This window comes from Mercenaria mercenaria, chromosome 13 (genome assembly GCF_021730395.1).
Source record: "Mercenaria mercenaria strain notata chromosome 13, MADL_Memer_1, whole genome shotgun sequence".
NCBI classification, from domain to species: domain Eukaryota; kingdom Metazoa; phylum Mollusca; class Bivalvia; order Venerida; family Veneridae; genus Mercenaria; species Mercenaria mercenaria.
The window spans coordinates 45767036-45780491 of record NC_069373.1 but is presented as its reverse complement, the minus strand read 5'-3'; the positions used below and the strand labels follow the sequence as shown (position 1 = coordinate 45780491).

General features: G+C 33.0%; 1 protein-coding gene across 18 annotated transcripts in view; it reads left to right on the top strand.

The window, feature by feature from the left end:
* The window catches only part of LOC123528458 (neurogenic locus notch homolog protein 1-like), a 163333-nt gene that overhangs the window by 58869 nt on the left and 91008 nt on the right, over positions 1 to 13456 (top strand). For all 18 annotated transcript variants that reach the window (XM_053521704.1, XM_053521703.1, XM_053521697.1 and 15 more), the window contains exons 3-10: positions 565 to 741; positions 946 to 963; positions 1825 to 2002; positions 2696 to 2804; positions 4772 to 4858; positions 7241 to 7459; positions 8008 to 8172; positions 8355 to 8437. In XM_053521704.1, coding sequence (XP_053377679.1) covers positions 565 to 741; positions 946 to 963; positions 1825 to 2002; positions 2696 to 2804; positions 4772 to 4858; positions 7241 to 7459; positions 8008 to 8172; positions 8355 to 8437 — 1036 coding nt within the window. The remainder of the gene's footprint in view (positions 1 to 564; positions 742 to 945; positions 964 to 1824; positions 2003 to 2695; positions 2805 to 4771; positions 4859 to 7240; positions 7460 to 8007; positions 8173 to 8354; positions 8438 to 13456) is intronic.

The following is a 13456-nucleotide window of genomic DNA, read 5'->3' as shown; positions in this document are numbered from 1 at the left end:
TGTCATTGGGCGATAAAGTACGGTGGCACAGAAGTGACATAGGTGTTTTATACTAATACATGTACGTGCGCACGTAATAAGTAATACGTGCGCACGTTTTAGTGTAAAAGACATCACCGCACATGAGGTAGAAAAAAACATCTGCACACGTATAACTTATTGCGTGTTATTACGTGCGCACGTATTAGTTTAAAAATCATCACCGAACGTATAAGTATAAAACACATTAGCGCACAGATTAGTAGAAAAAAAACATCTTTGCTCGTAAAACTTATTTCGTGCGCACGTAATAGATAATACGTATGCACGTATTAGTTTAAAAACATCTGTATACGTATTGGTATGTAAAAAAAACATCTGTGAACGTATAACGTGAGCACGCATTACTTTTTAGGAACAGTGATGTTTTCTTATACTGGTACGCGCGCAGATGGTTTTAAACTAATATGGCGCACGTATTAATATAAAAAAATCATTTATGTCACCTCTGTGCCACCGTAAAAAAGGTTCAATTTTATTTCATATTTGCTTTTTTTCTTTTTAACCTTTTTCCAATTTCTATAGATCCGCACCCAGATATAGAAAGTATGATTCATGACACACCCACTGATGAGCTAACTGCTTGTTTACGTGACTACTTTTATCCATGCAGTATCACATACAAGGTTCAAATCAGGAAATGCAACGACAAATTACACTACCGTTTGCAAGCAACTAAAGGTTTCTCTGGGTATTGCTTCGGTATGTTCTTTATTCTTGTTTATGTTGTTTCCTTGCTTCGGTAAATTCCTAATGCTTTATGTTTTTCTTTAGTATGTTATTCCTATACGCATTAGGACTAATTCATATATTTCTGAAAGATAAAAATATCATTTTTAAAGATGTAATTTCTGTATTCTTACCACGCAAACCTAATTGAAGTATATCATGTTTTGTATGTTTCAGAGAAACATGAAAAGATTGGTAAATATGTTTTGTATCTACTAGTTTGGATGCTTTATACATTTTGACTAGGAAACATTTCCAAGTCCATGAGTTGTTCTTAAAATACTTCAGATAAATATTAAACAGTAATTAAAGTAAAGTAAAATATAAATTTTCTACATTAAATTGATTACTTGTTGCAAATGCCTCTTCATTTCAAATATGATGTAATCAAATCAATACAAATGATTGAATAAATGGATACAATTTCTATTATGAAGGTAAACACGTAAAACTTTACAAACATTTACCTCCAGATCGTTAGACAACAAAAAAAGAAAATATTTAGATATCAGGGAATTATTGTTGTATTTCTTAAGGAGGCCTAGAAACTTAGTTATTGACAAATAACATGTATATGATATGGCAACACATGAGATTTAATTGCTTACTTTTTAAAGCATTTGTAACGCGGTACTGGAAGTAAACTACTCGATTTATATAATATTAACTGTCGATACGGACGAATGCACCCATGGTGTTCTTGTCAACAATGTAGAAAAGTTTTCATTGCCGAGGTGGAAGGAGTTCGATTAACGACTCGAACATGTTTGCTTCTTTATTTCTTATTGTTGATATAGTTTAGAAACAAAGCCTCAGTTCTAATCTTCATAATATCACCAAACTTCATTTTAGGCAAGATCTGGAGTCAAGTTCAATAAAGATTTCATCGCATGCTTAAAGGAAATATTTATTGTGATCAATTCGAACCATTTAAATCTTGGTCATTTACATAAGTACCATGTATAATCGTTTGATCAGGTTTTCCCGTCCCTTAATAAAACAAAATTAACAAAACGTATTACAATTATTTGTGTTTTTTTTTTTCAAAACATTCAGGTGATCCAGAACCCGCACCGACAGATGTTAATCTTGGAACAGTCACAGTCGTACCAGAGTTGCGTTTTGACCAAATACCAGAGCAGCGTTTTGGCAAAAATGTCATTCACTATTTGCCTCACATAGAATTTCGTTGTGATTTTACAAGTGAAACTGATTATTTCTATACAGTCAACTGGTAATCGCTTAGTTGTTTTTTTATTACGAAATTTGTGTGCATATAAATTAACATCGTTCTAATTTTCATTTTAATTCATCTAGCTAATAGGGACAGTTTAAGAATTTGAAACAAGAATTTTCCGGTATATTTCAGACATCAATACTGTAAGAAATACAACATAAAACAGCAAGTAACTTATCTATCATAGCGAAGAGAAAAATAGCGTAACATTTGGGAGCATATATCTCGACCAGTAAAATAAATGTAGAATCTGTTTATTGGAGGTAACGTTGCATGTGATAGTTTCACGATAACCGATAGTCTTCTATTATTTTTTTCAAAAATACATTGCATGCACTCTATGATTCAAATTACAAGACCAGGTTCATGTTCGGTGCAACTAGTTACGGACACTACACATTTATTTACTTAAAAAAGGCTGTTATTCTTGAAATAATCAATAATTTATAAATGATTAATTTAAGTCATGCGTTACTTAATTTAATATATATATGTTTGTTATCGCATTCTCAGAGCGAAACAAGCCAGTCATCACTTCCAGTTAAATAAGAATATTTAAAATAGATTGTGGTTATATGACCATATATTAGAAAAGCCGTTATTTGAGTTAAAACTGGGTTGCGCTGCTATGTATATTTATTAGACTGTTGTAAATGTAGAAACGTTTCGTTACATTTATATGATATTCAGGTATGCAGGAGGACATGAGTTTATACCGAGAGGACCTTCGAGAGATATGGATGATCTCACGTTACAAGAAAGTGCACTCATTGACAATGGTCTAGGTTTAGGAATTACAGTGAGTTTAATTTCATTAGTGTGTAGTTTATTTAGTAATATAAGAAACTTACGATTTAACTAATTTTGAAGTATAAGGAGGAGGCATGAGGTTTTTTTTTAAAGTCTCGGACTTTCAATCACGGACTTTCAATCACTTGATCTTTGCTTTAAATCACTTGATCTTCACCTCCACAGCGGAAAACTTGAAAGTCACAATATGACCATTAGTTGTGCCGGTGTAATTTAATCCCAGCTATACGTCGTATAACAGTTAGTGATTACATGTTACAGACGTGAACTTTTGGCTCGATGCATTGTTATGATGTACACATAACTATCAATACATAAGACAGTTAATGCCGCCAGAATTATATGTAGTTTCTAAAGGTAAAAGAAAGGTTGAAACACCCCATCTGTCAGATTTTCACCATAATTGCATTCCAATAGAAGGATATATTAAGCAGACCATGTTTAGGCTAGATTTTTTTTGCAACACTTTAATTGGTTAATCCTGGTAAGTAGGAATGGACCAAGTGTACTAATACTTGGATTCTACTGTAGCATCACTTTTGAATGTAGCTTTGATATATTTTCCACTCAACATTTTACTGAAGTAAAGCCAAAAACAGAATTATCATTGTAAAAATGACGTGATAATTCAAATACATTTAGTACATTACAGGTCCTGGAATGAACATTCAATTTGAATAATCAGGACTGTTGAGACTAAACAAATTTTAATGTTAACTAGTATCTATCGTGAACATGAAGTTTTAAACCTTTTCTGTTCATCTTTCGAAAACATTAAATACAAGAACTTATTTCAGTTAGTCTTGTTTAGTTATATGATTTGATATTTATGATTAAAATAATCATATTAGTTTGTCCTTTAAGAGGGTTTATTACCAACGTTCTTCTTTTATGACCTCGTTATCGTTTTCCTGTGTTTTAAACATAGAATTTGTGAAAATGTTATTAAATCTATTTTGTGCCATGAATTATGATTGATTAAGGTGATATCATGAATAAATATTTTGGAATCTGTTTCCGGTATTTATAAGATATTGTATAATTAAAATGAGGGCTCTCACTATAGAGTAATCAAGGCCAACTTATGTTTTGATTTAGCATACTTCATTATAGTTTAATACAAGTTCGCCTGCTTTATTCAAAAAACATCTCTATTCAAGGTGATAATGATTTTAATAAACTTTGATCATTTGCGGAGAATTTTAGAAAGGTCGGACAATTTTGAAGACTTCTGTTTTTAACGACATTTGATATTTTTTGCACAAAACACTGTGAATTTTGAACATGAGTTCTACGTGAACATGTGCCATCAGTCATGCTTCAAGTATCACGAATGAAACCAAGTTATAAGGTAAAATACAATAAATAATGATTAATTAATAATATCAAATATTCGAATGCAAGTTCCTAGAATGAAACATAGATTTTGAGTTATATTTCTCTGAGTGTTTTATAACTCAGTGCAAATTTTTACATTCTAAAATTGCATTTAATTTGTCTTAATTTGTTTTTTTTTCTAAATAAGCATACAGACATAATGATTGACATATTTATGAGAGCGTCGACGTAGCGTTTGATTTGTACCTGAAAATTTTTGTTTCAGTACGTTTCATTGTTGAAATGATGAAAGAAATAAAACATTAAATGTTCAGTATAGTGTTAGGTTAATTAATTGGTGTTTAAATAAAAGATAGGAACAATAAGTTTTCAAATTTCGTTTTACTTTCAAACCATATGCAGAAGTAAGTATCGAAATCTGAGCTTAGCATAATAGATATGTATGAAAGCGTTCACAGAAATATGTTTGTGAAAACAGTTTTACTGTAATTGTTTTAACAGTGCATAAATGATTGCTTACATGTATGAATGTTTTTAAATCGGCATTTTTATAACTAGCAAACAAAACTTAAGTATTTCTTGAATGTACATTTTTACAAAAAGCAAACATATTAATAGGTTAGATGTGGTGTTAGAGTGTCTAGCGTTGTGGATGGATTGAAGACTAATATGACAGCAAGTGCGGATTTTTTTGCTGGGGTGAAGGTAATAAAAATTGATTAGTTTTTTCGGACGTTTTAGTTTTTGTTTTTTTACATTTTAACATTTAAACTTTGGTAATTTTCTAATTTCTTTGAAATGATTCTTGCTTAAATGTCGTTATTTTCCATCTTGGAGCAGCCCCTAGTTTCATAATATCAATGCTTGCAACATTAAACTAGACTTTTCAATTCTGTAAAAACCTTAAATATATAGCAGTAAAAAGCTTTCAAAGGTGTCAGCTTCGTAGGAGTAAGTAAGTAATGATACTGTGAAATCATTTAATTTCGTCGGCACGAAATTTCGTGGTTTTGACCAAAACGGCTGTTTCGTGGGTACGTAAATTCGTGGATTTTCAATTTTTGAAAAAAAAAAATCATAATTTCCACAGGAATAGATCTGCTAGTACTTCTGCCCTTATATGTGAAACCTACACGTGTCAAACAGCGCTACCATGGTTACCGAATTTGCAATCTACGCCGCGGGAGATTAGCGAATGATCATGTGCCAATTAACAACTGCGTTATCTATAATTATACGACCCCTAATTTGCAAAACTTTTTAAAACTGTGAAATATTCAATGACAAAAGTCGGCGCCAATTAAAAAGTGTCAAAACCGTAGCACCTTGCACAATTTGCATTCATAATCGAAACGAATATAAAGTTGATCATACGATCGTGTTTTAAACAAGAACTGCAAATTGTACTGCAAATTAAAACACGCTATTATAGATTTAAATAGGGTAGTGCTAGTATAACCATAATAATTCTTACATAAACTATTATAAACTGATCCGACTTTTTTTTTGGCAAAATGAATGCGCGTCTGAATCTAAAATTACAAGCTGTTGAACTTGTGCATGTGTTATTTCCTGCTGAGAAACGTGTAATGTGAATTAGGTATTAATGCATCAGATACAAATCTTACAATTAATTTGTAAAATTTAATAGTTCCAAAGTCGTAGTTTTTTACTACATGTCAGCAAAAAATAAAGGCTAGTGTATAAACATTGCATAGCGGGGCCGAAAAAAATCATATAACAGCCGTATTATAGTCTAGTTGACACGTGGCGCTACGTCAAACTTCTATATTTAGTATCTACTTTCACTTTGACAAACATGTCATAAACAAACCACGGGTACATTTCTAAATGAAATAGTCGGTTTTGTTTCCACGCAAACTTATGTTTATGGTTGATGGAGTCTCCAATATTAACTACGCGAAAGCTGAAGGTTAGTACTGCCGCATGCATACAACTACGAATCAGATCAAACGGATATGGTGTCTTTTTTGGCGACTTTGTGCACAATTAAATTATCGTGGGCATAATTTGTTCGTTGGGACTTTAATTCGTGGTTGAGCTCAACCACGAAATCCACGAAAATTAATCCCCCACGAATAATAATGATTTCACAGTATGCAGTTTTGTGTCTTTTGTCTTCGTTAAAATCTCAACTAAGCCAATACCTCAAATGTATTCTCATTTTTACCCGTTTTAACTACTTTCATACAAACTATTTACATTGAATAAAGTGTATTTTTTTTTAAACAAGCAAAATTATAAAAGATTTTTTGGATCATTCCATCAAAGGTCACAGGGACCTGAACATGCAAAACAGTTTCCCATCAATAACTTCAAAACTACTTGATCTTGAAACTTCATAGGATGACTAGACATGCAGAGTAGATGACTAAAATTGATTTTTTACCACTCGATCAAAGGTTAGGGTAACAGGAGCCAGAATATGGAAAACCGTTTCCAATAAATAACTTGAGAATCCATTTGACCCTGAACCTTGAAACTATATAATGTTATATAACTTACGGAGTACATGATCCCTATTGCTTTTGGGTTCACTGGAGCAAAGGTCAAGGTAACAGGGGCCTGAACATGGAAACCCGTTTCCGATCAGTAGCTTAAGAACCACATGACCCAGAATGTTGAAACTTCGTAGGATAATTGGTCATGCAGAGTAAATGGCCGAAATTGCTTTTGGGGTCACTCGATTAAAGGCCAAGGTCACAGGGGCCAAAACATGAAAAACCGTTTCCAATCCATAACTTTAGAACTACTTGACCCACAACAAGAAACTTCATGGGATGAATGCCCATGCCAAACAGATGATCCCTGTTGCATTTCAGTCACTAAGTCAACCATTAGTATCTTTTTGACTTTCGCCCCTGTCCCCTAATGACTTTTTGCCAATTACTGCTATGCCTCGGGGGAGACATGAGCTTTTCTACATAATTATCTTCTAGTTATGTTTTGCATTTTAATCTTTGAGACGTATATATAAACTCGAATATTAGAGGTTTTAGCATCCTTCAGTCAAATCCTTATATAGGTTACATATAAAAATACTGTTAGTTGTGTTAATTCTTTTAGGTGACAAATCGAACAGTATACATTGACAAAAACAGTACAGCTTTTGTTAGAATTAAGACAACAATTCCTCTTGGTTGCCAGTATGAAGATAACGTTACATCACTGTGTACAGAAAATCTAAAAATATTCGACCCAAATCCACACAACTGCAAGGTTGGGAGTATTACAACAAGCAGTCCGAGTATGCCGGACAACCAGAAATGCTCGTCCCCGTTTCAGGTAACTGACAGATTACTTTTGAGTGATATCAATAATTACGACAGTTGCAAGGAGCACGTAACCTTATAAATAATGTAAATATATCATCAACGACACACTTTTTTCAGTTTTTGCATTATATCACTTAGTATCAAATTCGGGAAATATACTGTAAAGGGGGCTTCTGACTTTGAATGACTTTGAATGACTTGCCCCTCCCTGTTGTTGGTTCAGTCTTGGATGTATAAGGTTTCCAATAAAGAAGGTTGTCAGTTGTAACATTGTTGTCCGCCCATGCCTGAAACAATGTACAGAAGGACACTTTAGGTCCTACTCAACCATCAAAAGTTGGAGATTTGTTTTTTAAACTGTGTCGGTGTGATCTTAAAGCTTAACCAAATAAAACAAACAAACATATTTAGAATGAGAAATAAATTTCAGAAACGTTTCGATGTACTGAAATGGGATATAACTCGAACTGTGCTACATTGATTTTCTAGTAAGTTGTGTTTATTGCTCACATTTTGCATTCTCAGTAATAACACATTTAACCATATCAACTTATTCAGAGTTTGACCAAAGATCAAACGTTTGATACGAATGTCGAGCACCAATTTGACATTCAGACAACTGACCACACGTATGATGACAAGAGTGTGTTTAATTTGAAACTGCAGTTCGGTCATGAGGTATCACATCGCATATGGAAAAACTATATACTACAAGATATTCAGGTATGAGCTGAGTTTGTTTTCGCGTACTATATTAGAATGATTTACTATAAGTTTTTGTCGTGTATGTTGTGGTTTGCGAGGACATCATATTTCTTTCGGTAATTATGATTATTGGTTATACAACTTATGTTTTATTCAGTTCCAATAAACGTGGTGTGTGTATAAGGCAAGTTAATTTCCAGGTTATTGTGGTCGACAAGTTAGAGTACAAAAACAAGATCTGCTACTCACATATCGATCCTCATCATAGAACAGCTGATGGGCAGTAAGTTATTCATTTGTATCATTTGACTCTTTTTGCACTGTACTGCATATTATATTAGAAATATATTTGCTGGGCTTTTAAAGATATTGAATATTTATTTCTGAACCTTAGGCAAGAAGTGTTAGCTAAACAAGAAACATTTCATAAAGGTGCATTTAACTTATTATTATAAATCAATATAAAGAACATGTGAAAAATAAAACGAATATAACGTATAGACTGATTCACGGAAAAAAGAATTGCGTCTGAAGGATATGTAGAATGTTTAACTCGGTTTTACTTATGGATATAAATGTCAAGCATAAAGCAAATTTGCCAAACATAAAGGCGAAAAAGAGTAAACGAAAAGTATTCCTGCTGAGCTAAACTCTTACAACTGGTGGTTTAAATCGAAACATTCATGAGAAACAGATTTATTCTAAGGTATCCGTAAACCGATGTTATATGTTTCCACGCCCCCGAAACATTTAAAATCTCCTATTACTTAATAAATGTTTAAATAATTTTATAACAATTTTGTATATTAGAATAAGGGTTCAAATAAAAGAACACACACGAAACTCACGACTTTTATGCAAATCATTATCTGATTCGGTGTTATTAAGTGTGTTCGTGGGCGGTAATGCAAACCATTAAAGTCCATCCTACAAACAAATGTGACACATGTAACCATTTAGTATTCAAAAGATCGACACCGAGAAAATTCTGAATGCTTGAAAGATTTTGATTTCAATACGGTGAAGCTAGCATTGACGACACAATTGCTTGGTTGCCTACCAACAGAATTCAATTACGTGTGCGGGCGATAGACACTCAGCTGTGTTGCCAAGATGAGAAAGACCATCGGCAATACCAGAGAATAACAAAACTGTTAAACGCTGAATTGAGAACTTGGTCAGCAAGCTACATCAACACTGAATTTAAAGAAGAAGAACGGAGAAACCCTGTAGGCTAAAGAGAACAGAGGCTTATAAATGGATAATATAATGCCAAGGTACACTATATTCTATGTCATGCTGTGAAGCAGGACTCCTCTGAGACATCACTACAAAATAACTACGATTATAGAGTCGCTTTTATTAATCAGAACCGTTTAAACGCTTGTTTACTATCAACACCACCGAGCCCAATGAGATTATAGTCATTTATGTCAGAATTAGAATTTAAAATTTTGCGGTTGTCACAAATACCGACCATTATTCCTTCACCTCGGACCACACGAGAATAACTGAAATGTAACGGGTTTCTTCCAGAAATTTCGACATCTTCCCGAAGACCTTCGGCTTAAAGTTCCCCTACAGGCGTGGTAAGAGACAGTTAAGAAAAATCTGCAAAATGTGTGGACAACTTCTTTTTCAGCTTTGATCGAGAAGATGTGATTAGATACTCCCAGGAGGCACGTGACATGATGACAGGACCGGTGGATTTCCCAGCTTTTGATACAGACACGGTAAAGCAGCTAAGCATACTAGATGAAGATAGATTGATTGAACAAAAATGGATATAAGGAGCAAATTCATGGGGTTAATTACCTGTAATAGAAATGCATTCAGCAAGCATTTGTTTGCCAAATTTGACTTCAGATTTACTTCAGCGGAACTTATTTTTCCGTAGTAATAGTCTGTGGTGAATTGTAATCCAGTGGATGTTTTCCCTATATTTTGAAAAATTATGTTTTTATGAGAGCTTAAGTGATAACTTTTAAGAAATCCATTGGCAACATTTTTTGGCCATGAGTGTGGCAGCCATCTTGGATTTCAAAATTGCTGCTGTATTTCAGTAAGTTTGCCTTTATATTTTCAATCTATCTTTCAAATAAACCAGTTTAACTAACTAATACATGGAAATGTAAATTTGTATTGGTAGAAAATCGTCTTTTGTATACATCCGATTCTTAAATTGTAAAAACATAGTATCAATTATTTAAAAACATTGAATTTATAAATCTAAAATGACAGGGTGTAGTGAAAACACAAATATTGTAATGAAGTTAGAGTTGTTATATGATTTTCCTTTCATTTAAACATTATCACTTAAACTAGAACACTCTTTACATGTAAGTGTACATTTTTTCCAAAATCTAATATAGGAAGCCTGCTAGAAATGAATTATGATAGTGTCTAGGGTTGAATATACAAACGAAAATGCAACAGAACAAAAGTGAAGTAATTTTACTCCCTTGACCTCTTATGGTGTAAAGAAATGGTTAGCAACCACAGAAAAGGCGTCTTTAGTATTGTGTGAAATTCCTGAGATTAGAAAAAGTTTTACTTCACATGCTGATAATGTATTAATATTGACATTCCTAGTTAAAATTACTCTAGCTGGGCATTACCGAGTTTTACATTCACGTTGGTACTTTACTTATCTCCCAAATTCAACGCCATTGCTCCTTTTTTGTAATCATATTTCATTCATCTTGGTCCGGTTAATGTTGAACGTTTCCTACATTTTAAAAGGATGTGATTGACAAACCAAATAAACACCCAGTTATATGTAAATAATCTACTACATGTATTAAAAACTGGAAACCATTAATGCAAGAATTGCAAGGAAAATATATTTCTACTTATGTAGAACGTTTTTTTTTAATTCATAATAAACTCATTGAATAACACAGTACATTGCACAAAATGTTAAATGTCTATTCAGTAGTGTTTTATTTTAAAATTTGACAATCTAACTGGTCCATCTAGTACAGTTAACAAGGTATCTCCGTAGCCAAGAAGTAAAGGATGTTGGTATCAAATCACTTCACCATAGTATCTGAGGGTTCGATCCCTGCTTTGGTCTTCATGTGAGTCATCCAGCATGCTTGCGGAAAATCAGCGGTTCTACCAGGTGCCAACCTATGCCCGAAATAATGCCCAGAAGGGCACATGAGTCTTCCTCAACAATTACAGGTAGAAAGTTGCCATATCCTGCACTGTGTCAATGCGATGTAAGCCTTTAAACATGTATGTACAACATAAGGTTGTCTTCAAGAACGCGGGCCATAAAATAGAAAAATTAGAAACTTCACAGGTCGCTCAACACGACAAAAACGAAAATGTTGCAGGCTTGGTTTGATTGAACCTGTTCATGGACGGTAGTGGAAATGCATGCTACCGTCCACGCCCTGTAGCCCCGGGTTGAGCAGAACTCAACATTTACACATGCTAAAAGTACAAAAAGCATTTAGAGACATCCGCAGATGTATTCAAACGGCGGTGAACATGGAACCTTCAATGATACACGGGTTGTGGCGTGTAATTCCATGAAAAGCGGCGTTTGGTCCCCAGATAAAGTAATGGGTTTGCCCCAAACGAGAAAACAATGGGCAGAACTAAACAAACTGGAAGTTTTATTTTGTTTTAGGGTTTATCTCCCACAAAAACAAGATAGGAATATTGCAATTTTAAGCTTTGAATGGTAAAACAAGACCCAGGCGCCGGCCATAATACGCATGGGTAGGACCAGTTATCTTCGGTAAATCAGTTGTTTTGCTAACTCACCTGAAATAATCTAACGTCACTTGAAGGGTTTCAATCCCTCAAAGGTGATGGCAAAGTGATTTGAAAGTCAACGTCCAGCTTTGAATGGTAAAAGCAGGTATTTTAGCCACTCAGTCATACATTGCCCTGAGATTTCTGCCATTTATTAAAGAATAACACCACATAATGAACGTTTGTTAGTAATAACAACAATGTATCTTAAAATTACTTCCTGGTATTTCATACTAATTTGATTTAAGTTAAAAGTTTTAGAATAAAGCGTTGTGTATCTCAACTGCAGCTGATTTATTTTGCTCAAAATGGAGAAAAATAGGTAGTGTGAATGTTCATTCTAAAATATCTGGATATATCTATTACATTTTGTAATTATCTCCCTTTTAATAAACCCAAAAGATAAATACTGATAATAACACACAAAGTTTACCTTGACTTACTTAATATTCTAATTCATTCGCTTTGCTGATAATTGAATAATTTCAATGATATAGGATGCCAAGAAGCAAATGCTCATTTTGGTTTTTAACCTCATTTAACTTTGTCTTTATCATGTTATCGATATGCTTTAAATGTAATGATTAACTTTAAAGATATACAATATGGATGATTTAGACGTATTTTGTATAAAAGAATGTATTTTGTTCACGTCATATCTGTATTTTGATGATATTGCAAATTATTCTAAATTTATAAAATTACAAGCGATTTATCTCCCTTTAAGCACAAATAACCCCACTTTGAAAACACAAGATAGAAATAAATGTTCCGTTTAAACTTGTTTCATACACTAGCATTTGTGTAACATACAGAGTGCGTACAGTACATTTTAGAGAAATTTAATTGGTAAGAAAATGGAAAATAGCATAATTTAAGGCGGCCATTTTGAAATCATAAATAATGATGATAACAAATGTTAACAATGGATTTTGAAAGTTTTGGTGTTTAAATTTTAAAGAAAATACAACTTCATAAGATATAGCAATAATTCACAAACTCATATTTTCAGACAATTTGGCACATACTATAACGTAATTAAATAAGGTACGTTAGCACGTTTGGTGTAAGCATTCAGTTGTCTGACTCATAGAAGCAATCAACTTTATTTAATTTGATATGATTCAAATGCATTAGGATAAAGAGAGCATGGTTTAGTCTATATCTTTTAGCGGTAATGTAATCAGTATGACTGAAAACGCTTTCAACATTTATTCAATATGTTTTAGTTTAAAATGATAAACTATTGTTTTTTGTTGTTTTTTTTTTGTTTTTTTGTAAGTATAAGTTACGCAAACAACTTTAAATACTAATTAAATAATCTTATTTTAGTTTCCCAACTTGAAAATTGAATAAAATTTCTGGTTATCTTTATACCTTCTATATACACAATATAATGAGACGTTTTCCAGTATATGCTGGTTAATTATTTTTTAAGTTTCAATCTTGATATCTTAATTGATAAATTGTTTTACCAATGCTGTTAAAGTTATTGCCCGTTCGCTTATCCCAATAAGGAGAGAGCAGATCTACA